The 26,685-nt window shown below is 37.9% G+C and overlaps 1 protein-coding gene across 3 annotated transcripts; it reads left to right on the plus strand.

Annotated features, from left to right (window-relative positions):
• Window positions 1–1,398: 1,398 nt before the first annotated feature.
• On the plus strand, window positions 1,399–24,469 carry LOC106065264 (uncharacterized). 3 transcript variants are annotated; one of them, XM_056008564.1, is made up of 7 exons: window positions 1,399–1,947; window positions 4,568–4,805; window positions 11,802–11,904; window positions 12,835–13,000; window positions 17,044–17,461; window positions 17,894–18,027; window positions 20,279–24,469. In XM_056008564.1, the coding sequence occupies exons 2-7, from the start codon at window positions 4,746–4,748 to the stop codon at window positions 20,784–20,786; spliced, it is 1,389 nt and encodes a 462-aa protein (XP_055864539.1). In that variant the 5' UTR covers window positions 1,399–1,947; window positions 4,568–4,745; the 3' UTR covers window positions 20,787–24,469. The 3 variants fall into 3 exon arrangements, with proteins under 3 accessions (XP_055864539.1, XP_055864537.1, XP_055864538.1); XM_056008562.1 differs by having other exon boundaries at window positions 1,400–1,947; window positions 11,802–11,916; XM_056008563.1 differs by lacking the exon at window positions 1,399–1,947 and adding an exon at window positions 3,590–3,608 and having other exon boundaries at window positions 11,802–11,916.
• The last annotated feature ends 2,216 nt before the right edge of the window (window positions 24,470–26,685 follow it).

The raw sequence follows: 26,685 nt of genomic DNA on the forward strand, positions 1-26,685 counted from the left end.
AACTAAAAAAACAACAACACTGGTTAGTACATTACATAAAATAATTTACATTATTTGGTCCTGCAGATACAAATTTGACTGCAGATAAAAATTGATTCGTAGATATTATTTTCCTGTACTTTTAGCATTTAAGTTTGTTGCCCTTGTTTCTAAATTTGAGTGAACTAAGCGCTATTTTATATCAGTGTTATCCAACAGTTTTCGTCATAAAGAGAATATATCAATGTTATCCTGCCGTTTTCGGGTTAAAGAAAAAAAGTCACGTGACACGTCCAATGGAGCTTAACTTCTGCGGCTTCGTTGTGCACTGTCGGTAGAAAATTAAAGTGATTGAATAGCACTGAGTCATGGGCCGAATATGGCCCGCGGACAGTAGTTTGTGTCTCCCTGTTTTAAACGTTTGATAGTATTAGTATGAACAATATTGTTGTTGTTTTTTAAATCAATAAACTAAATAAACATACGGCGTTTTCCAACCTCTTTCGTCTGAGAAAGGGAAGGGGGAAGCTATTAAGTTCTGAGACATGCTGATATCTTGCAAAATGGTCAGTAGTTTGTTGGGCCCAGATTGTACCTCGTCTGGAGCCAGATGTGACCCGTAAGTCGGACGTTGTGTATTGTGTATTGATTGCTTGACCAGCGGTTAACGATGGTACTATAAGGCTAGCAGAACGACCAACTTCCTCTAGTTTTTTCCAGCAGAATCTAGGTACCCATTTAAATAAGATAAGATAATTTTATTGATCCAATCAAATGGAAATTCAGTTCGACTACAATTGACAACCTTAGCGTAACTAGTTTACAAAAAAAAACAATATGGATGAAAAATTCGAACAACATTCACACATGAAACACATACACATTCACAACCAGCGCTTTATGAGTTTGACTTCTATGTACTTCTCGATGACGACGGATGATCTAATTGATCTTGTAACACTCTGACCGATAGTGGGATAAAGGAGTTTTTAAATCTTTCTGTTCTAGTCCTAAACACCTCGTCTTAATGGAAAGGAAAAATCTAGTGAACTCTTATATTTTGTCTAGCCCTCAAGTTGTGAATAAAAATCCTCAGGAAGCAAAAAGGAGTTAAATTAATAATAAGAATAAAAAAAAAACACCAGTAGTATGACAATAATGATCTCAGCTAACAGGCTGCATTGTGTGCCGGTTAGAATACTTTTTATGTATTTTTACTTATCTTTTTTAATGAGCCGGAAGTCATAAAGGAAAAAAAAGAAAAGTTTAGGCGTCTGCTTGCAGTTTGCTCGCTTCCCTCTAAAACCTAGACGCCATACATTTTCAAACTCAGCGCGCTAGACAGGGCGAGCACAAGGTCAACTCCTCTCCTCACCCCAGCTCCAGACACTTCACGTTTTCGCGTCAGACTGGGCGATATAGACACAAGGAGGACAGAAGAAGTTATCAAACAAAAGGGCTGCTTGTCTCGGTAACGGATTAGTTGAAACGTAGAAGTTTACAGTAATGTAGAATCTTGACTACTATAAATAACCCCTGTCACGTGAGAGCTGTGAAAGATAAAAAAAAAAATAATGTAGGTCAAAGTAATTAAATGGTTTCACATATTTTAAAGTATACAATTAAACTCAAACGTTGTCACTTATCAGTGCTATTGATAGGTCTAGTCATGTTTCGCATGTTGTATGGACAAGGAACTAATTAGAATTACAAATGGATGTAGTGTTTCGGAGAGTTATCGGTGCTGAAGGCGAACAACACAATATTTACAGTAACAAGGGAGATTACTTGTTAAGCTCGGTAGAGCATTGAAAGTGTTTTTGATTGCATATCTAATGAAGAAGTGGATTCACGCAAAGATGAATCTTGTAAACATTTCCTGGTGCTAGAAGCACTAAATCTATATCAAAAGATCCATGAAATAAACAGATCTTTTTTTTTTATTCGTGCCAGATGGATCTCACAAATGTAAGTATTTTATTAATTATTTTTATTTTAATAATTTATTATTATTATGTGATCGTAGGCGATGATACTTCAAATTAACATTTGGTAAAAGTAAAGGGGGCTAGACTAGGAGTCTATAGTCGACTGAAAAAGTCGAACCTATCCGTCATACCTGTATTGCAGACCTGTGAGGTTCACCTTAGAGTTTTCATTTTTATCAATTAAAATCAGATGTATTTTTTATTTAATTGTCTATGTGTTTGTTCAGATGGTAATTTAACAGAGGTGTGTGTCCTGATCTTAGTTGCGGGCTTGACCTCTTTAGGGGCACCTGCATTTTGCGTAATATTTAATGTAAAGTAAATTTTCGAACACTCTTTTGGGAGCCACCCTGAGGCGGGGGGCCGGGGGGATTTTCAAATTCTCCCCCCCCTCCCCAGTCCTAGATACGCCACTGCACTCAGGTTTCAGTACATAAAGAGATAATAGAGATTTTCACCATAAACTAAGCATAGTCAAGGAAGCTAAATTAAACTTCTCTGTTGCCAACTCAAACAAACTGAAGCGCTTTAAAATTTGTTTCTGAAGTTAAAAAAAAATACAAGCCAGATATACCACGTGACTTTTGAAAAACGTTTTAAAAAAAAGCTTTACAACATTTTTTTTTCTTTTTTTTTTTTTTTTGCCCACCGGATACACCAATATATATTGCTATTTATAGTTTTTACCGCCATGTATGACAATCTTCACTATTACTTAGAGATGTCTTACACATTGCACGTGGTGTGCAGACGATATCAGATATAAAGTATTGTCTATGAATTTTCATTTCCATATATAGATAGAGGGACTTCTTATGGTCCGGCAGTTACGCTGGACAGGGCACGTATTGGAAACGAACGTATGCCAAAGGCAATCTTTTTTTGGTGAGCTAAAAGGTGGTGGACGTAACAGAGGCACCCCACGGAAACGCTTTAAAAATCAGACTAGGCGCCAACTTGCCTTAGCTGACATAGAAGAGAGCACCTGGTTGCATGCGGCCTCAGCATGAGACAGCTGGAGGTCACTCACAAAGGCTGCGGGATACATATTTGAGACTTACTTAGACTTAGGTCCTCCCGCGCCGTTCGGCGCATTGGGCGGCAAGCTGTCTCCATAATGATCTGTCACTGGCAATGTCTGGAGCCTCCTCCCATCTGGTGTCCACTGTTCTGAGGTCCTCCATGAAGGTGTGTCGCCAGGTAATACGAGGACGTCCCTGTTTGCGCTTTCCTCGTTTTGGCTTCCAGGTTATCGCAACTCTTGGTGTGCGTAATTCATTTTGACGTAGAACATGTCCCACATATTTGAGACCACAAGAAAATCCGCTGCCGAATACAGACGCAGACGGCGAAAAGAAAATATAAATCGATTACCTGCGGACAATGGTTATGCTTGCCCTGGATGTGGCAAAATATGTAGGTTACAGCTGGAGCTGCGCAGCCACGGGAATTACTGCATTCCTCACTTTATCTTCGGACTCGAAGACAAGCCTTATTATTGTTGTTGTTGAACGGAAGTTGTGGACTATTTTATTTAAGAAGAATATAGACTGCTGTCTACTAGATTCTACATGTATTTATTTTAAATTATGGAATCTTATCTTATCATATATAATACAGACGTTACTTAAAAAATTGGAGGTTTTACTCTTTTTACCTTTTTTTTAAGTAAAATGTTTATAAAATAGACATAGATCTAGTTTTCTAGACATGCGGTCAGCAGAGTCTGCCTTAGCAGTGTGCGGGGCCCTGGGCGAGTTTCGGGGCCACGAATATTTGTATTGATGGTCTGGCTGTAAACAAATATTCTCTTTATCGCGGCCTCCCCCCTCGATGCGCGGGCCTGGGGCGGTTGCCCCACTCGCCACCCGCTAAGGCCGCCTAGATAGAGACGTAATATTTATAACGAATGTTGATTAGAGTAAAACCTTTAGTAAAAGTCACTAAATTTAGAGACGTTTTAAGACAGAAGACTAAAAAGTAAAGTAGCAATACGCAATAAACACTGAGTCATAACTTATAAATACAAAATAATACAACCCAACAAAATACCCCCCCCCCCCCCCCAAAAATACTCAAAGATAAAGACACATTTCTTATTCCATATTCTAGAACAAAGCCTTACGAGTGCTCCTTCTCCTGAATCAGCCAGGAAAACCAAAGACTTAGTAGAGCTTAGAGCTTGGAACGGGTTGCCTGAATCAGCCAGGAAAACCAAAGACTAAGTAGAGCTTAGAGCATCTAACGGGTTGCCTGAATCAGCCAGGAAAACCAAAGACTTAGTAGAGCTTAGAGCATGGAAAGGGTGGCTAAAATCAGCCAGGAAAACCAAAGACTTAGTAGAGTTTAGAGTTTAGAGCATGGAAAGGGTTGCCTAAATCAGCCAGGAAAACCAAAGACTTAGTAGAGTTTAGGTCTCTATTTAACATGCGTGGTTAAATTAGCTCATGGATACGCGTAAGACGTAATTATCTTATTAATGAACGTCTGTAATTTATAAGTTACATGTTTCTTGAAATGTTAAATAATAATCTTTATATATATAGCAGACAGAAGGAAAAACCACTTAACTTTGTTTTTATATATTTCTATATTTACAGAACAATATTTGAACACACCTAAATTTGTGGAACTAGAAGACAGAGCGACCCTTGTCAACTGCGCCACAGACTAGGGTGCTCACTTGACGGAACGAGCAACGAAAGGGGCGCGGCACTGTGAGATTGAATTTCGTTATTCAGATGTAATCTTGGTGGAGATCTCAAGGGCGTATCAACAATGATGCTCCTCTGCGGTCCCGTTCTCTTGCTTCTTGGAGCTACGCTCTTGTCTCTCTGCGTGAGTACTTTAAATGTGCTTAAGGCGGCCATAGAGGGATGGTCATGGGGGAGGGCGGGAGTCGTTCAAATATTTTTGGCCCAAATATGACACTTGTCCCGGGCCTCGCGCACTTCTAAGGCCTCCTCTGACCAACACCGATTGTCATAGAAGGCCTAAACACTGACTTTTAAGCTGTGGGCATTGAAGACCTATAACGTGTTGCACGCCACATGTCGGTGAGACCATGGTCAGTTTTGAGGCCTTCTGCTCACGCTCTGACCGATCATGACTTTCACATTCACAAATAGATTGTGGAAGGAAGTTAAGAGGATCTGAAAAAACCCTCCCAGTACACATAAACCCAAGCCCATCCTATCGCACGCTCAGTGCCGAATTTTAGTAAAGTCAAGATTTGAGCTTTCTTTTCAATGTTCATTATAATGCCTGTCATATTTCTGAAGAAAAAAAAAAGAGTACTTGTCAATTTAATCTCATTTCTCTTTTTTTCTTATGTATATAATAATGTGTAGATTTTGTAAAAATGAAATATTATTGAAAAATTGAAATTAGTTGGCCCCCACTCCCCTTTTTTTGTTTGGAAAGCCTGAAACCTTGGATTGAGGGCTCAGTCTTGCACTGTTATAAATCCGGCCCTGTTCAAGACACAGTGTGTGCGATTGACCGGAGGCGGACGCAATAAAGCAGCTTTATTTATACAAGTTTATTTTCCCTTTTCCGATTTGTTCCCCTTGTTGTTGTAAGTCATGCGAAAAATGACCAGCTCCACTACCACCAAAGCGAAAGCCACCTTAACCTGTAATATTTGTGGACGCGAGTGTCTCTCCGAGGTAGGGCTCCACAGCCACATGAAAAAGTGTTCGAAATGAACTATAGTCACTCTACGACCGAAGGAGGCCAACTCCTCTGCATACTGTCAGTGTCTGTCACCATCTATTTTGTTTGCTTCAAGAACATTTTGCTTAAATAGAAAGCTTTCTGTTTCAATTAAATTAATCTTTATTAGATTTACGTAAAAATGTAAGCAAAATTTAGATAATCTATCAATAAACTGAAAGCAACTTTATATTTAATAAACAACTTAGTTTTTGACTTATCGGTACACTACGCCAAGTTTTGGTTGTTGTTTTTTTTAAATAAATTTACATTTATTTATTTTTTACTATCCAACTAGGAGTTTTCCCCGTGTGACCAACGAGCTAGTAATTCTTTTCTCAGCGATATACATCAACATGTTAAATTTCTAAAAAAAATTCATTAGAACCATTTTTGAAACCAACTGTCCATGTTCCTGGATTCAGGTTTCTGCAGGTTCCACGAAGATCTAACCTGAATAGAGGGACTGTAATAAAGGGAGCAATTTTAATTGTTCAAAAACAAAATCAAGCTGCAGTCTTATTATTTATTGTACTAGCAACTGAAGTTGTTTGTGGTTGCTATAAAAAGACTAGTTGGAGTTTTCGTGGACATCCCAAAGATCTCCTCTCCAGTGCTGTGAACTCCTCCCTCGCACACACGCACATACACACACATACACATACACTGAGCCGAAAGGCTCAACAAATGATGCTAAATTATTTCCTCAAACATCCTCCCCCCCCCCACACACACACACACACGCCCTCATAACAGGTGAAATCTGTTAGTCCTTAAGAGAAAGGTAAGGTATACTGCGGGGGGGGGGGGAGATGCGTGAAGCCAGGACTAGGTCTAAAACAGTGTTTCTCAAACTGTTGGACTCAGCCCCCCCCCCTCCCCCACCCAGGGAAATAGCTAAGGCGGTCTTTTACTTTTTGAGGACAACATCAAATCTGTTTTGGCATTGTAGTTTTAATTAGGAGAAGACATTTCAAAATGTCTCCGGGGGATATTTCAGCTTCCGTCACCTCAGCGTGGCGCCTCCGTGGAAACGTCCGCCCGGGAAAGTGGATAGGCTAAGTATGGTAGCAAACATAGCTCTCAGTGGGCTACCACACGTATCCTCTAGCGAGGGTACATTACACGGCGAAGGGATGGAAAAAAGGCTCGCTAAACCAGTCCGAAACCCCCATCAGCCCGTTTCCCAAAGGGGCCCATACGTGTGGTGATGGTCCCCCCACGGGTACGATGGGACAGCATAGGCATAAGGATGGCCCCCACGTGGGGCTTGAGCTTCCGGCCACACATGAAAGGAGGAATTGATGCAGGGGCTCGGAAGAACGTGCAACATGCCAAGACGGGTGTGAATAAATGATCACTTAGTCGACGGGGGCCTCCTGACAGAGAGATCGGTGAAGAGTCAATTTCTCATCCTGGCCACGAGATAAAAGCTTTTCTCGGGTCACATGGTTTATAAAAGGGGCGTGCTTGCCTCGAACCATTTGGACATCTGAATCAAAATGTCTCCGCCAATGCGAGGCTGCACCGTCCTTCTTACGTCACAACGGTAACTTACCTTTAACGTCTTTTGCGTGATATCGAAACAGCAGGCCTGCTGTAAGACGTCTTTCTGAAGGACAATCTTTCGATGATGACGCCCAGTATCGGCCCATCTCACCTTTTTTTCCCCTTTGATTAACTCTTTCTCTCCGTAATTATTTGTCCACGTTTTGGAAGGACTTCTTCATTTTGCTCATTACTTTTTCACTACCTTGTTAGCTTTGTTGTTTGTTATCAGAAAATATATTTTGGTATAGAATTAAAGGGAAATGCATGCTCTTTTTATATAGTTCAAAGTAAAGTTTAAAAAATTAAACATTAATTTAATTTAATGAGGTCAAAATCAACGATTGTATCGTCGATTAGGAGAGAAAGAGTTAATTCTATTTGCTCCTTTCTTACTCGGTGAAATATTGTGTTAAAGACGCCATGAGAATGGATTCTTGAATGGTATAATGCAGGTAAACACAGGCAAAAAAAAAAAAAGAGGGTGCGGGCGACATTATTTTTTTTTTATATTCATAATTGGGCGTCACTCGTAAAGTTTGAGAAACACTTGTCTAGAAGGATAATCAAAAGGTGCGCTACTCCTGGTTGTAAATAGCCACCACAGCCAGATCAGAGATTTATGAGACGCACTTTTAATGATGTTGATTGGTCCAACTCATTCTGTTGACATTTTTGTTGTTTTGATGTTTTGTGAGGAAAAAAAAGTTGGCACGTGCAAGGGACCGAACTCTGTTATGTAAGAGAGAGAATCAGCGGTCATAAATTGAATGAGTAATTTTACTGTTGCTGTCAAGCTAGATCTTCTCCCTGCCATTCGGTTGAGCTAACTTATATTTATGCGCCTCGCATTTGGTGGTCTTGACTTTTTAATGGTATATTAATTTGCTAATTCTTGCTACTAGTTACGAAGCATGAGAAAAACAAGGCCACAAAGACAGTTTGTGTGGAAACACAAACTTAAAATCGGCCCGCCGAAGTGGTCCACTTAGGCAGGTAAAAAGGCAGGTTTCAATATTTTCAGAAAGAATATCATAATGAAATTATATCAAAGACAAATGGCAGAGAAAATTGGAGAAAGTAGGTTGACAGATCTTGTGTGGTGCCCCAAGGGATAGGTGAAAGTGAATGTGAAGTTAGATGTGAACCTGGCCAAACTGATCTCATATAATGATTATCTAATTGATCTAATTGTTTTGTAAAGGGTCAATCAAACCGTCGAAAAAAAAAATTCGTAAAAATATAAACAAAATTAAATAAAATTCCTTGACTTATGCATCTAATGTGGTGTGTGGGGCTTCAGTTCACGCAGTAAAATTTAAAACTACCTATTAATTGTTGTTTTAGATTATGTTCCACTTATATGCATATTAAATAGATTTTTCTCTTTGAAAAAAAAAAAAAACCTTAAACATTTTCTTTGTAAATGTAGTAATTACTATGACAAAATTTACTTAACTTAGCAATACAATTGAAAAAATTTTTTTTAACAAAAATCTAAAACCGTTTGCATATAAATATAGCATACTGTAATCCCCCTTACTAAATAGCCACCCGTGTTTGTTACTAGTGAATAGTTGTAAAAATGGTGGATTTTATTTAAAAACAGCTTGCATACTTGATTTTAAAAATTACATTTTTCGCTTTCAGAAAAGAAAATGTAGCCGTTGCATCAGAACTTTGAAAGGTCTAAAATATCATGATGTCGGATTTTCAATATTTTTTCTAGTTTACGAGATCTAAACGGGACGGACAGACGAACAGAGAGACCACACAAAACTAATAGCGTCTATTCCCGTTTCGGGGGGCCGCTAAAAAATTATATGTAACACGTACAACCAGATGAGTAGTTAGGTTTAGTGTCAACAGGTAAAATGAAGATAACCATTTCAGACTTTGCAAACTATAGGGCACATGATGTAAAGGTCATCTTTTTCTATGGTCGACGGTAAACGAGGATTTCATGTGGCCAGCACAACGACCAACCGCCTATACTTTCCCCAACTAACGTCAGGTAACCATTTGAGTTTAGTGGACTCGGAGCGTCATAAAAAAATCCCGAAATTCAAAATCCCAAACAAAACTAACCTACTCTCTAAACTAGTACATGACATCCCCCCCCCCCCCAATCCCTTTTCTAAAAAAATTGTTTAACAATTTTTTACAAAAAGTACAGTCAAATGTCTTTAGAATAGCAGGGAGAATTTTGTTTGAAAAAACAAATACAATAAATATGGGGATGGACAACACAACAAATAGATTCTCTTGACATCTCAGGTAGGTTCACTGGTATCTCACAGTGTTCGTTTACAGACATCTCACTGCGGTAAGTTCAATGACAATTCACCAAAGTAAGTCCTTTGACATCCAACAAGGTAACAGTTCAGCACTAAGATTGAATGTGGTACATGACGTGATACACAGTTCAAAGTGTAACCTTTCTGTAACAGTCCATGAGTACGAAACATTAGATTGTAGTTACCACAAGTTACGCTTTTCAGTACAAGATAAAGTTAATCACGTCAAAAAATAATGGCGTGGCGTTCGTTCCGGCCTCGGGGTCGCCAAAATAATGTTGTGGGCTAATCTAATCTGACTTCGACTATGTATCAATTATTACTTAACATTAGACACAGAACATTACAAGTTGAATATAGTTAATAACAACATTCAGTTCTATACAATGAGACTTTATTAACCACTGAGAAATCCGTCCAGTCTTCCTAAAACGTCGCTATATCTAATTACTATTCAACTGCTATTCAAAACACAACCTGCTTCTAACAAAACGCCATGTTGGTCTCTTGTTCGCCTAAGTCTACTACGTCATTAGTCTGTCTTACTACGTCACTACTTTTACCGTCACTAAAACTATACACAATATATTTATCTGACAAAACTAACTTACTCTCTAAACTAGTACAATACAGAGTCCGCATTTGGGTCATCTTTGACCTAGATTCGTTGTTTTCTTCTAATAGTCAGAAATGTCAGATCTGAAGGTCGTGTCTATTATCAGAAATAGTTCTTTATTAGCTTCATAACTATTCTGTTGTCACAGATTAATTAATGTAGACGTTATTAAATAATAATGATAATAACGAGACTGTCTTTATCAAGGTAGACATATATAACTAACTTTTTATTTCCGTCCGATCCTTTGCTTTCGCACAAAACATAAACAACAAACAATGACGTAATATCTTATAATATTAGGTTCATAACAGTTACATCGATGCTAAGAAACATAAGGATTGGTAGAGATTCTTTGAAGACCCGTTGACAGTTGATAAATGATTTGTGGAATATAAACACTGTCCAGTTTTCAGCTTCGTCGAAATTAACTTTTGCCTGTCTGTAAATGTCTTCTCAGCCTTGGTATTGTAGACGTCTATCCAATCATCATATAACATCCCATTCCATTGAATCTCCTAGACATTAGAGCGGAATGCTTTTAAAGTTCATCTCGCACTTTCAAACTTGGATTCAAACCTTAGGACCTCTGTACAACGTTTTCATCGGTCTCCTTCAGTCGTAAGACGACTCTGGCTCATCTCGTGGATGAGAGGCTGAGCATTGGCCATGGTCAGAGCGTTGTCGCCCACACAGCGATCCCCCCCCCCTTTTCTCAACCTGCCTGGTCGTGCGGTTTGCGCGCTGGACCGTCGTTTAGATTTATCGATGGCCCAGGGTTCAAACCCTGCCCGCTCCCATCCCCCGTCGTCCTGCGGGAGGTTTGGACTAGGAAGTAATTATCTTCAACTCAGAAGGAACATCCGAAACATGTAAAACATTTTACAAACATATTAGATCCAAAGTATCAGCAATAGAGGAAACAGTCTGGGGTCAGCAGCGTTGCGTTATAATTTATATCACCACTTACATTTCTATTACTTTAGGGTTCATCTTGATTATGTGTATATTGGTATTATTTGTTATTTGTTATTATTTGTTACTATTTGTTATTATTTGTTATTTGTTATTATTTTGTTACTATTTGTTACTATTTGTTTATATTTGATATTTGTTACTATTTGTTATTATTGGTTACTATTTGTTACTATTTGTTATTTGTTATTATTTGTTACTATTTGTTATTATTTGTTATTATTTGTTACTATTTGTTACTATTTGTTATTATTTGTTATTATTTGTTATTATTTGTTACTATTTGTTATTATTTGTTACTATTTGTTATTATTTGTTACTATTTGTTATTATTTGTTACTATTTGTTATTATTTGTTATTATTTGTAATTTTGACTGCCTTTGTAGTACGTGTGCTTTGAGGCAAAACAACTAAAAAAAAATTAAATTGTTGCAGTGTCTTTCTTCAGTTTCATACAGTGTGCTACAACCTGCACGAGGGTCATTGGCTCCCTGATCAGTTTACTGCTTCATCAAAGTGATCGATAACGCTTATTGATTCTCTTTCGTGATTATGCAAATTGTACATTCCTAATTACTTCGCACCGCAAGCGCACACATACATACACTATCATACACTCACAAGAATCTAATTTTTTATGCAAATGTAAGCAGTCACTCGATTGATTTTTTTTTTTAATTCAGGATTCGGGTTCATCTCAAGTAGAGGTAACATCCATGCCAACTGTTCTAATTCAAGAAAGCAAAGAGTCATTACAGAATGCCAGCAGGACGGACAAGAAAGCTGGTAAGAAAAAAGGTCAGAATTGGCAGCAGTTTTTTTCCAGAAATGTTTTACTTAAAAAAAATATGCATACATGCCATGTATTTTATTCTTTAGCTTTTTACAGCCAGTCTGTGATTCTGACGTCATGACATGATATCTTATTCATGTTTACGTATTTGATTTATTTTGTCTCGTATATTTAACTCTTTCTCTTCTAATCGACGATACCATCGTTGATTTGACCTCATTAAATTAAATTAATATTTTTTTTTTAAAACTTGGCTTTGTGCCATATAAAAGAGCATGCATTTCCCTTTAATTCTATACCAAATACAACTTTTTATGATAACAAACAACAAAGCCATTGAAGCCCAATCATAATAAGGTAGTGAAATAATAATGTGTAAATACAAGAATTCCTTCAAAACGTTGAAAAATAATTACGGAGAGAAAGAGTTAAAAATAATCTATTGGAAATATGCGATAAAGTTAATTGCATTCTACACAACGCGCAATAAGTATTAAATAGTCTTCAAAAATATCATAGAAAGGAAATAACCAAAAATATTTTTAAATCCTTAAAAAAAAAAAAAAAAAAAAAACAACACCAAAGCTTATCTAAGGCAAAGAACTCCGCACATACAACTATATCTTTCGAAAACGTAGAAGTTATATCTCTTATTCGATATCAAATACAATAATAATTACAACTAATTAATTGACTGGTAAATGTTTTAATTGATTCAGGTTTAGTTAGGTACAATAAATAATTGTTTAGACCTTCAACTTGATCTGGGTGTGGGAGGAATACCGTGTTTACTTATCTAAGGGGACACATCGGCGACTCCATTTTTTAAAGAAAATTTACATGAACCATTAACTAGACACATTTGCGACCTTTTTTCTAGTGTGTGAGTGTGTGTAAAAGACCCAAACCTTCTTTATCCTCAGTCCGCATTAGCGTAAGACTTCAATTACCCGCCAGCAAAGTGACGAAACTGTTAAATGGTGAGGACGAGGGTCAGTACCGGAGACTTACAGAAATACTAACAGAAGACATTCAGAAAATGTACGCTGACCAGCCAGGTGAACAAAAAGTGTACGAACTAAAGTTCAGGTAGATATTTTTTTTTGACATTTGAAAATTCAACAAATTGTTATCGTTAAAAAATGCTTTTAATAGCACATATTTCATTCTTGTAGCACTGAGACATAATCCAATCATTTTTGTGGACATGTAGAGGTATCTGGGAGAAGGTTTCCTTGCTGTCTTTAGTTGCTCAGTCAACGCGATTCAGCTCGAGTTGGGATTCGAACTCAAGTCCCCTTGATAGATATTACCCCTCAACCACACATTTTACATCGAGTACGCCCTCCTACGTTTCGCCCTCCATACGTGAAAGCCCCTTTGGGGGCGAATGCGGTCCCTTGAAGGTGAGAGGAATATCTCTCCGTATCTGAAAAAACAAATATCTTATAAAGGGGGAAAGAGTGTACAATAAACTCTGGTCACCTGGCTAATCCAACCGTTAGAACTGTAGTTGTGATACTGGGATGGTGCCCATGGCTGCTGAACCGAGACCAGTTGTTAAAGAAGGCCCGAACACTGTTAAGCAACGTCACAACCTGTAGGCAGTTTACACCAATAGCTCGTTGCCACGTCACAGGTCTGTACGACGTTTGGCACAAGTTAAGCTATTTCTTCACGAAGAAAATCCTTCAACAGACACACAAACAGGTCCACCTCCGAAACACAGTACTATTACCTCTAGGTTTTTATACTTAACCGGAACTACCTTGTAACACAAAAATGTGTTGTTTGTTTTTTTAGATCTTGTCTAGGGTAGTACACAAGATTAAGCCAAGTCGTAATGAAGTTGTTACATACTAGCAAAGTGTCACCGTAGATTACATAGAATAATGCTACAATAATGTTGTTACTAGCAAAATGTTATAATAGAATATTAAAACAGTAAAGTTGTGTAACTGAATATAATATGCGACAATGTTATCAAAACAAAATTCTTAGATCTCTTTTAACCCCAGGTGGCAGAAAGTGGGGCGCCCACAAACTTAAGTATTCGCCTTTTCTTTGAAGTAGGTCAGCTAAACAGTCTGTACCAGTAAAAAAAAAAACAAGATATTGAGACATATTTCAGCAGTGTGACCCAGTTTCTAGCTTGACCCACATAGTAGAAAGTACAGGATTAAAAAAAACCAAACACCGCTTGCTTTAACTCTAACAAGACCGAACTGTTTAAAACAACAAAAACATGTAACCTTGGCAGCGGTGGCACAAGTTTGTCTAACTTGACCTCCTGGTACACAAGAGTTAAGGATTAGCAGATGTTTGAGAGGTGTACCTGGGGGAGGGGAGTTCATGGGGGTACTTCCGTCTTTACAGTGACATTTATTCGATGTTTTAGAACCCATGAAAAAAACAAACCCAAGAAGCTGTTTTACAGTGCCATGTTATTAGCTTGGTTATGGTGATTACTAAGAGCACGGGTCCCGAAAGTAGGGCACGAGGGCTAAACTCGGCCCACAGAGACTAATTAAATGGCACGAAATCTCCTATCCCCCTCTACAAATGATATACTTTTAACCAGTCCCTGATTAATTTTTAAGTTATAATTTACTAATTCTAGTTAATAATAATAATGGTTAGAAAAAAACAAGAAAACAAGAGCGATAGAACAAAGTAATAATTTGAAGATTGCAAAGTCTTCACCTTCACTTTTCCCTTCGTCTGTTGGACCGTTGGGGCACCACACAAGATCTGTTTACCCCCTTCTCCGTTACTCTGTCTTTTGGCTTGAATAGAATCTCTTTCATTGACAGGCCCGTCCATTCTTCTATGTTGTTTTCCCATGGCTTTCTTCGACTGCCTCTTCTTCTTTTTCCTGGTAATATTCACGAAGGAAGGTTTTTGCTAGACCTGAGGACCTTGTGATATGGCCATAGAGTTTTCAGTTTACGTTTTTTGACAGTAGTTTAGGGTTTGATCGCTGTACAATCCCTGTTTCTTATCTCTTGGTCTGTGATGCGGTCTTTGTCTGTGATACCTAGACTCTTTCTGTAGCATCTCAGTTCCATTGCGAAGTCCTGCGAATTAAAATGGACATCTGAATATTACCTTTGACTTACAAGCTGTATTACAGAAGCGGTTGTATTTTCCTGCCGTAATGAAAGGTTTTAAACTATGCAGTAGCTTTACTTGGTGGGTGCGAGGGGTGGGGGACAGCGCAACACCCAATTTTCTTGCCTTTAAGTAAAAAATTACAAAACGTGTAGTATCGTCATTTAAGAGGAGCTGGGGTGCAGGCCGCGCATGGTGACAAACATAAATGAAACATTCAGGAATAAAAGACCATGTGATCTACAGGGAAGATAATGAAAGGTCATTTGTATCTTTTCAACTTTTTTTTCTTTTTTTTTTTTTTTCTTTTAAAGCCAACATTTGATTTTAAAGTATTGACGTATTGTCAGAAATTAACAAGCTTTTGAACATTTAATAATAATAATAATAATAATAATAATAACATAGCTTTAATTGGGAACGGGTTATTGACGTTTGGGTTGACACCATTTGATAACCAAAGCAGGCGCCACAACTCTCGCGACGCCTCTGAGTACATGTGTTATATAAATACACATGTTTAAGGAGTCATATATGTTCATGACAATGCTAGCTTTAAACCAATGGTTTGTGAGACGAGAATGTGGGACAAGATGTAATTAGAGTTAGAAATGACACAGTTATGATAATAAATATATAAATTAACAGGAGCCTGCTTGTCTAGAAGTGTTGTCTCTATCTACGTACATACCTATCTTTCTACGTATCTTTGTATCTATGTAAATAAATAAATAAATTATGGCTTTTATATAGCACTACTTTCATACTAGCTTATGGCATGCTTATGGCATGAGGGGGTATCTAGGAGTTGGTTTTCCGTAAACACAACTCTGCCCGAGTCGGGTGTCGAACCTAGAGCCCCCTTCAGGTAGCCTAACCAAGTTCAAGCGCACTTAGCCACTCGACCACGCTTCCCACTATGCATGTATGTATGTATGTATGTATGTATGTATGTATGTATGTATGTATGTATGTATGTATGTATGTATGTATGTATCTATCTATCTATCTATCTATCTATCTATCTATCTATCTATCTATCTATCTATCTATCTATCTATCTATCTATCTATCTATCTATCTCTCTCTCTCTCTCTCTATATATATATATATATATATATATATCTGTCTATAACACTGCATGTCTATTGAGCTACATATAGCCTATGTTCCTGTACGTGTTCCTCTTTGTCTGGCTGTCTATTTTAGTCTACCCTATATAACTATTTTAAACAATTGCAATCGATATAAATATAGATCTTTATTATTGTATTTGATATTTCCAAAATAGTCAACGAACACAAAAATGTATTCCTCCTTTCAATATTAAATTAGAGTATTAACGTAAAAAGTTAATAAAAAGTTCTATTTCGTTCTTATATCAACTCACTCTGTCTGTCTGTCTGTCTGGTAAAAGTTTGTACACGTCATTTCTCCCAATCTCGGATTAAGCTTACATTTTGTACAATTATTTCTTTTACTTGGCAACACAAGAACAAATAAAAAAAAAAATTTAACCAATTAGTTAATTAACTATTGGTAATTGATTATTTTGTTTGCTATCTCGAACAAGGGAAAGAAGTTGTACTTGACTGAAGTGGTGGTATAAACTGAATTAGTCCCCTTTATAGGTCGTCACTTTCAAGTAAGTTTGAAACGATATGTCGGCTTGAGGAGGCGTTAGCCATCAGTTCGAATTCAGGTCATACCACCCCTCCTTTTTTTTAAATACATGCTTTTTAAACGCGATCACGGTAACATTCACCCATATATTCCTTTCATTCTGCCCCCCCCCCCCATTTTCCCAACTGGTTTAGATAAGGGATAGGATCATAGAGTATTCAGAAAGCCAAAAGCGTAAACAAAAACAATTGTTAGAAATATTTAATTTACAAATATCACGACACTACTCACCAAAATTAATTGATACAATTACTTTTTTTTAGCCTATAGGCTTCTTTTACAAAAGGTATTTTTTAAAATGTTTTTTTTTTTTTTTGTTTTAATGTATGTTTTGATAGCTCTAAAAGAAACCCAAATGAGACCCAAGAACCAGAATCGAAACATCCCAAGAAAAACATAAAGTCGGAACGACACAAGGAAAAGAAACGAAAAATGCGAATACAGAAAACATTAAAAACGCTACGAAATCAAACAGCTGAGGGCTCAGTGGTTAATGATGACAACATAATGCCTTATTCATCAAAGGGGAAGAAGAGTGGCAGACGGCGCCAGCAGAAGAGCATTGCTGGAGATCAGAAACGGAAACCGAGAAGGAAAGCGAGAAAATCACAGAGAGTTACACAAGAATTGATGACGCCATCAGAGGTATCAATCCCCAGCTTGACAAAGGAACCTAAGACCACAAACAGAGAGATAATGGCTGAACTCGTAACTACGACGGAGTTGTGGGGCAGCGGAGTGGCGGAGGGCGTCAAGGTAAGGGTCAATCCTAGTAAAAGGAATAGACGAGATGATTTAAGTGATGTGCCGAGAAATGTTCTTTAAAAAAAAAAGAAGATACACTTCGATACCCACAAAAATAGTGAAAGAAGGATGATGAAAAAGAAAGACAAAGAGAGGGTAAGGAGATAACAGATAGATAAAGACAGAAAAAGTAGAGACAAAGAAGGAAAGGGGGGTGGTGGTGGTAAAGAGATAGAAAAAGAGAGGTAGAGAAAAGATCTAAATGTACTTCACTTGTTATCCCGTAAGAACTTATGAATAGCAGTGTGAATAATTAATCAAATTATATTTAAAGAAAATGTAAGAAACCTTTCTTCTAGTCCTACCTATTAGTTTGATCAGTTAGCTGTACATACAATTAAGTTTACATTTCCTTATGCTGAGTCCACTTTTGTCGTTATTTAGGCAAGTGATGACAAGTTCAATGTCCCTAGACTGACCAACCTTTTCAGACAGTGTTTGAAACTCTCTACAGACAACCCAAACGACTACACCATCTGGATGGACCAGTACCTAGCTGCCTATAATGAATTACTCCGGTAGGCGGTTATGTCTTTTATATTATAATCCATATAAAATGTACATATTGTGTTCGAGACGAAGCTGCACTGTTGTATGTTCAAGAAAGGAAAGTGAGCCCTGAACAGTTTATTTTGAACAAAGTCGGTAATTTTTAGCAAAATATTCAAACATATACAACCTTAATTATTACTAATATTTTTAAAGGGAAATATGGGGGCTGTTTGTTTATGTAGGCTGGTGGTTCCCTAATGTGAGATAGTGGCTAGGGTAACCCAACTACTAGGAGGGGAGACCCGGTCATTGAATTGATAATAGTAATATTAGCTTGGTGTTTTCTTGCGTTTTCCTAATCACTACACAGCAACACATTGAAGAAACTCATTATTATAGCAACTAACTTTAGTATCAAACTACGATCTTTTATCATTGTTGAGAGTGTTACTGGCTTTAAATTCAATGCGAGTACTTGATGTTTTAAGTGATACTCGTGTGACGATGCAATTAGCCAGAACACACAACTGAATAATATAACACAACCTCGATAAATAAAAACACATTTTTTTTTCACAAGAAGTGCAAAGTCCAGTGTCGTTAGATTTAGAAATCGCGTCATATCCTAAGCACTTCTGAAGTGGGTTATTTCCGTTCTATGTTTTTAATGTGCAGTTGCGTTACTAAGAAAATCCCCGATTAGTCCCAGCTTATACGCGTCTAACTATTGAGTCATTACATAATAGATGAGTGATGCCCAAAATACGGCCCGCGGGCCAGATGCGGCCCGCGACGTGTTTCTATCCGGCCCACCATGATAATAATGATAATATGATAATGATAATAATCTTAAATATTTTATTTGTAAAGAAAGTGTGGCTGTTTAAAAAAAGTAAACCTATAAACGGTAATATAAACAAATATGACGCCATTCTTGCTTTGAGCCGCGAATAAAAGATTGTTAAACTACGCCTAGAAATTGTAGGATCGATGGGAATATTTACCAAAAAGAGTCAAGAAAATAAGACGGTGGAAAACAGCTACAATGATAATTGATAGTCACATTGTGAGTATAGACGTGAAGCCATTTTCCGACACGTACAAAACAAAGATCAACTTCCAATATCCATTAAAGAGACCCAATAAAATTGTTTCAGGTCAATTTCATTTCGTTTTTTTTTTTTTGTCTTTTTTGGCCCGCGACACGAGTGTCGGAAACGAAAATGGCCCGCCGGTCGAATTAGGTTGGGCATCACTGAATTATAGATAGTAAAGTTTATTAAACAAGGTGGCGCTGTAATGCTACGAATAGCTCGTGACTGGTCCCCCCTTACTTGTCACTATAAGGTCAGATAGTACACAGATATCTTTACACTGTTACAACTCTGTTCTTCAAAACACAGAAAAACAAAACTATCAAACTTGTAAGAGTTAAATGTTAAACCAACGTATGAACTGTATTTTATATGTAAGTTTTACAGTTTTCAAAATCATAGAAATCAATCTTACATCTTTAAATACATAATTTTTTTGGGGGACATTATAGATTCTACAAACAAATTTACTAAAATTTCTTAAAATAATGATAATGGCTTCGATTCCAAAGATTAAGGATGAGTGCATTGTTTCACATGGCTACGCTAACCCAGTTGCGATCTGGATATTTTTTCACATCTGATGCAGAAAAAGCCATTCTCCTGGGGGAGGGGGAGGGAGGATTTTTGCTTGCGTCTTCTGCGCCTGTCTTTTACAAGGGCTTCCTCTGGACCTCAAATGTGTGTCCCCGCGGCCTTCGTGAGAGCTCTCCAATTGTCTCTCCCAGAGGCCATCTGCTGTCAGCTACGTTCCTCTAAGCCAGTGCAATGAGTGCGAAATGACAAATGAGCTGATCTTCATGGCGCTTAAGTGGGGCACCTCTGTTACGCCGTCCTCCTTGAAGCTCGCGAAAAAAGATCGCTTTTGGCATGCGGTTGCCCCCCCCCCCATCGTAACTGTCGAACAGTAAGTAGTTCTTCTGTTCTGTCCACACCGGTCTCATTCTACTTCGAACTAAAAATGAAAGAAACGTTTATGTAAAATGTGTATTATTATGAAATATACAGTTTGCGCATGCCTAAGCTATGTAATTCGTAAAATGAAATGAAATTTAATTTTAAAACTTTGGTTGAAATGCATAAAAAATTAACAACTTTTGTGTTTCAATTGCACACTAATTTCAGTTTTAAAATGTCAAATCAAAAGTGTGTTGACGTTTTGTTTCGATATTTTTATTTGCAGCATTTTTTACTTCTTCGGCCCAATTTTTAAATTCGCTGCAGACGATGTCAGAGAAAAAATAGACTTACTGCGAAGCCTTCGCCAGAGTGGAGACCTCCTCAAGAACGACAACTACACAAGCATACAGAGTATGTTTGAATACGAGTTCTCTCCTTCGGGAAACGCCAGCAAACAAGAAGGCGTCCGCGAGAACAAGTACCTTCTTCGCGCCTTGAAGTTTATCGGGCTGCTTATCAAGCATTTCCGGAATAAGGACACCAGCCGAGGCATGAGCTCCAAGGCGAAGGAGGCTTACGACGAATCTCTAGCCCAGTATCACGAGTGGTATGTCCGCGCCGCTGTAAATTTGGCCCTTCTGGCTTTCCCGTCCCGGGAAAGCGCTCTCGCATTGATGGACGTTCCCGACACGGAGGTGGGTGCGCGACAGATGGACGACCTGTACCTGGCGGTGACCGCCGTCTATAATGAGATGCTGAAGGTGTATCTGAAATACTCAGCAGCCACCTAGTGGTGACGACAACGTCAACGTTTCACGTACACACTCGGTGATCTGTAATGTAACACTTAAGTCTTAACTGCGGTGTCATTATCAAATATCGGATTACCTGTATAGCAAGAGCACTCAGCACCTGACCTATATAGGTTTGAGGAATTGTTGTCAAAAAGAGGCAGAAAGTTTGCAAAGTTTTTCGCAGCAGAAATGTACTTTGATGCAATAATATAAAGACATTTTTGTCGTTTGAAAGTAAAAAGATTCATTATGTACATTTTAATATATAATAATTATTATGTAATCATGTATAAATATATTCGCAATTTTTATGTTCCTCCACAATAGTTTCGCATTTATTATAATCGAAGATTTTCATACATGTAAATCCATAAATAGCAAGGTGTTTTTGTATATCTGATGTACCGAATAAAGAAAGTGTTGATAAACTTTGCTTTTTAAAAGTGTAATTAGAATTTTTGTGCACTTTTTAGCTATACATAATCATTTTTTCTGATCACTTCCGCTCGTGGATCTTTTTTTTTTTTTTATATATATAATTTTGTTGGCAAGCTTAACGCTCAGTTTAGCGCCCTAAACATTGTTTAGTTTACTTGAAAATCTCCAATAATGGCTGCACACACACACACAGAAAACATTTTCTTTCTGAATGGCTTACAAAGAAAAGGGGAGGGGCGGTGGTCGAGGGGCTAAGAGCTTCGCTTCCAAACCTAGAGGTTCTGGTTTCGAATCTCGGTGAAGGCTGGGAATTTAAATTTCTGCATTTTTTTGGGCGCCCCTAAGTCCATCCAACTCTAATGGGTACCTAACTTTAATTGTGCTGGTCACTGCTCGTTAGCCGTTGGCCTCAACATCATCTGCGCTCTAGATCGCAAGAGGAACCGTGTAGAGAGGGAAGGTGGAGATAATTTTAAAAAAAGTTTGATAGTTTTTTAAAAGTTAGGCCCACACTTTGACCATATGCTAAATGTAGTTTTATAAGCTTATCCCATTCAAAATGGTTGTTCTTAACAAACACATCTGTTTATGCCAGGCCGTTAGAGGAAGATCTTGATTTCTATTCGTGGTTTGGGCTGTGAGTCGCTTGCTCTAAAGACCACTTTATTTTTTATTATCCCGCTTTATTTAGATAATGTGGCATCGAAGCTTCTTTCTTAAAAACACAGGCCTCGTTAGACTCAATTTTCAATGCCATTATTTTTCTTTCTACACTTCATACTGTTAGCTTGCATTCTCTTCATATGGGAAAAACTTGCCAGGTAGGTATTTGGAAAAAAAAAAACGATTTCTCTAGAATCTTGACAGTTTATGTATGTCTTTGGGGAAAAAAAATCCTAGCTAATTGACCATGCAGTGAAAACTCTGGTTTGACCGTTCTTGTTGACGGTCGTTGACTTGTAGCAACAAACTGCTGGTAGACAAACTGCATTAGGCGTATTATTGCTTAATTCGTAAAACTTGTAAAAAGTTACATAACTTCTTTGTGAACAATGCTAAATAGAACTTGTATTACAACATATACAAAACGAAGTGGAGATAAAAGGAAACAATGAAATGAAATGAGATGAAATAGTTGAGTAATAGTTTAATAGTTTAGTAATAAACTAAATGGTATACCAAACAAAATCTAACGCACTACAATAACACGATCTTTCAGTCTCACGTTCTGGAGTCGTCTGTCCTAACTAGGACAGCTGACGATATTGCCACCTATCTTGCATCATTCACAAACAATCGCTAACCTCTTCCCACCGTCACCATAGAAACACACACAGACACACACTTACCATAATACTATGACAATTTTTCTAATTATAATCATCTTAAAATTAAATTTGGCTTAGGTTTCAAATACAAATACGGCTTCTTTGGAAATAATCACCCTCGACTCTATGTTTGTGTGTGTGTGTGTATTCAGTAAAGAGTCGAAGAAATAGATAGACGTCAATAAACTTTTTGCGCAGAGTGTGAAGACGTTAAGCTTCAGTCTACATTGTCCTTTTAAAATCTTCACCTATCCCTTAGTCTGTTGGACCGTTGGGGCACCATGCAAGATTCGTCGACCGTCTTTCTCCATTCCTCTCTGTCTTTTGCCTTAGTTAGAGCCTCTTTCAATGGCAGGCCCGTCCATTCTTTTATGTTGTCCTCGCATCGTTTTCTCTGTCTGCCTCTTCTTCTTTTTCCTGGAACTGTTTCCTGAAGGAAGGTCTTTGAGAGCCCCGAAGATCTTGTATTATGGCCATAGATTTTAAAATCATTAGCCGTACTGTAAATGAAACAACTTAATTGTTTAAAGCGCACAGGAAAGATTTCTTAACAAAAAAATAGAGCATTTCAAGTAATAAATAGAATGAGATACGATAGGCCACCATCAGTATGATGAATTACGAATTGATTAAAAAAAACTTTTTATATTATAGTTTTTACTTGTTTATGAGGCGCGGCGGCTGAGTGGTAAAGCTATTGGATTCCTAACCGGGGGTCCCGGGTTCGAATCGTGGTGAAGAATGGGATTTTTAATTTCGCATTTTTAGGGCGCCTCATACCCAGCTCAATGGGTACCTGACATTAGTTGGGGAAAAGTAAAGGCGGTTTGTCGTTGTTTAATTAAACCGTGGGCCACAGAAACAGGTGACCTTTAGGCCTACATCATTACCCTATAGATCGCAATGTCTAAAAGAGTTTTATTATTTAGCCTCAAAACGTCTTTTCACACGATTCCTTTTTTTACTTTTTCAGTTGTTTTTTTTTTTACAGAGATTTATTTACTTCATAGCATTAATAAAATGTTAGATGTCGGTTCATAGTTCATACCCACGACAATGGTAATATGTCTCTTCTATTGAGTATATATCTTGAATGCTCGGAAATATTCCAATCGTTCAATACTTCTCTAAGGGAAGTAAGCATCGAATGTAATTGGAACCCAGATCGTATACGGCTTGTCACTACGAGTGTCCTCCCTTACCTGTTGAGACTTGGTGATTCCCAGTAACATGATTCCAACAGGGCCGGCCTTAGGCTAAGGCAAACTATGCTGCCTACTAGGGCCTCAAATTGACGGGGGAGGAGCTCAGAACTCAAAACATTTTTTAAGGGAAAAAAATTGCAAAATATGGATCAAATCTCAAACCAGAACTCTATGGCTCTATGTTTACTAGCCTAGATCTAAGTCTGTACTATGATTCAAGGTGTATAGACGAATGTTTAGATCTACTTGTAAGACTACATACAAGACCAATGTTTCTTCCTTTTGGTTAAAATGTTGAAACGTTATTTCAAACCTGCTACTCATAAAACGTCCCATGAAGCACATATTATTTCTTGATTTAGTGGAAGGTTTTTTTTTAACTCATTGCGTATTTTTCTATCTCTATTTTTTGTATCTCTATTACACTTCGCATAGACCCTCCAATTACCTAATGCCGGCCTTGATTCCATATGCATGTGCTTCAACCACCGGTAGAAATAGAAATTATCAGAAGCGTCAGGGCGTCACTATAGTCGGTGCCACCCGGTGCGGTCCGCACCCAACTAGTGACGCCACTGGAAACTATTCAGAGATATCTTCTCTTGTAATTTCAGCTAATTAGTTTTAGTTACTGTCAAGAAATGTACACCTAATTTCCGATGCTATCATCGTCTTGTAATTTAGTGTATAAATAAAAATTCATTCTTTATATAGGTGTTGATTGTGTTTCAGCCTAATAATAATGTGTAGTAGCAATACAAGTATATTACAAACTGAATAATTAGGGCCGCATCCAGACCTTTAACGAGTATTAATGACATAGGACATCTCACAAGATGAAATGATGTTTCCCACTTAGATAGATAGATAGACAGATTGACGGACGAACGGACAGACAAACAGACAGAAAGATAGATAGAGAGAGAACACACTAATTTCTATCTCTAGATGAATGAGTAAAGTTACAGAAAACTGATGAGTATCTGATACAAGGAAAAGAAAACAAATGCGTTTGTACAAGTCAACACTTTGGCTGACGAAAAGGAAGAACTCCACACTACTGTGAAGAGACCAAAGCTGAGCTGTTTCGGTCATATTGCAAGATATAACTCACTATCGAAAGTCATCCTTCAAGGCATTGTGTAGGGAGCACAAGGGATCGTCCAATGGGCAATGTTAAAGAACGGATCGGCCTCTCTCTTGATATCCTGCTTAGAACAGCTGCTGACTGGAGCAAGTGGAGGGATTAGGTTACGCCAGTGGTGCCCAACCTAATTCGACCGGCGGGTCATTTTCGTTTCCGACACGTGTCGCGGGCCACAAGACCGAAAAGGTAAAAAAAAAACGAAATGAAATTTATCTGAAACAATTTTATTAGAAACCTGTGGCTCTCTTAATGGGATATTTGAAGTTGATCTTAGTTTTTACGCGTCGGAAAATGGCTTCACGTCCCTACTTAGAATGTGAATATCAATTATCATTATAGCTATTTTACCACCGACTTATTTTCTTGTCTCTTTTTGGTAAATATTCCCATCGATCCTCCAATCACTAGACGTAGTTTAATCATCTTTTATTCGAGGCTCAAAGCAAGAATGGCGTCATATTTGTTTTATAATGTGGTTTACATGTTGCTGTTTTTTTAAACAGCCACACTTTCTTTACAAATCAAATATTTTGGATTATCATCATGTTCCACAAAATAAAAAAAAAGGAAAGATAGTTCACTTTTCCTGTTAGATTCAACAGTCCACTTGTAGTTTCTTCGGCTCTTCCATTTCATGAACGTAGACATGTTACAAGTCATGGTACCAATCCATCAGAGAAAAAATGTGGGCCTAACGAAGGTAAAGATAACATTTTTCAATCTTTTTTTTTTTTTTTTGGTGGTAGGGATTTTCTACACTTTGTGCCGACGGATCGGAGCGGCGCCTTCAAAATACAAAGCCTTAGCTCTGACCACTAGCGGATCCAGAACTTTGGAGTGGGGGGGGGGGGGCGATTTTTTTCCAAACCCTAACCCCCAGTAAACCCTAACCCTATGCATAAACGTGCGTACAGCGCACACACACACACACACACACACACATATATATATATATATATATATATATATATATATATATATATATATATATATCATTTCTCAACCTTCGGCGACAACCAAAAATAACTGGAGCAGAGCTATAAGGTCCTCTTGTGGGGTTTGGGGCGAAGCCCCGACGACAAAAGCGTTTTCTTGCTTTTTTCACTGTAGAAACGTATTCTCCTGACATCTACAGCTCATTATTTATCAATGGAGTTCGGGGCGAAGCCCCGACGACAAAAGAGTTTCTTGCTTTTTTCACTGCAGAAACGTATTCTCCTGACATCTACAGCTCATTATTCATCAATGGAGTTCGGGGCGAAGTCCCGACGACAAAAGAGTTTCTTGCTTTTTTCACTGCAGAAACGTATTCTCCTGACATCTACAGCTCATTATTCATCAATGGAGTTCGGGGCGAAACCCCGACGCCAAAAGCGTGTTCTTACATTCTTCATTGCAGAAACGTATTCTGCTGACATCTACAGCTCATTATACATCAATGGAGTTCGGGACGAAGCCCCGTCGCCAAAAGCGTTTTCTTACATTCTTCATTGCAGAAATGCATTCTCCTGACAAGTACAACTCATTATTCATCAATGGAGTTCGGGGTGAAGCCCCGATGACAAAAGAGTTTCTTGATTTTTTCACTGCAGAAACGTATTCTCCTGACATCTACAGCTCATTATTCATCAATGGAGGTCGGGGCGAAGCATCGACGCAAAAAGCGTTTTCTTGCATTTTTCACTGCAGAAACGTATTCTCCTGACCTAAATTTCATTATTCATACTATTAAAAAAGGACCTTTCGAATAATGTTGTACTTGAAAAATATTCTAATAT

Source organism: Biomphalaria glabrata, chromosome 13 (assembly GCF_947242115.1).
Source record: "Biomphalaria glabrata chromosome 13, xgBioGlab47.1, whole genome shotgun sequence".
Classification (NCBI taxonomy): Eukaryota; Metazoa; Mollusca; class Gastropoda; family Planorbidae; genus Biomphalaria; species Biomphalaria glabrata.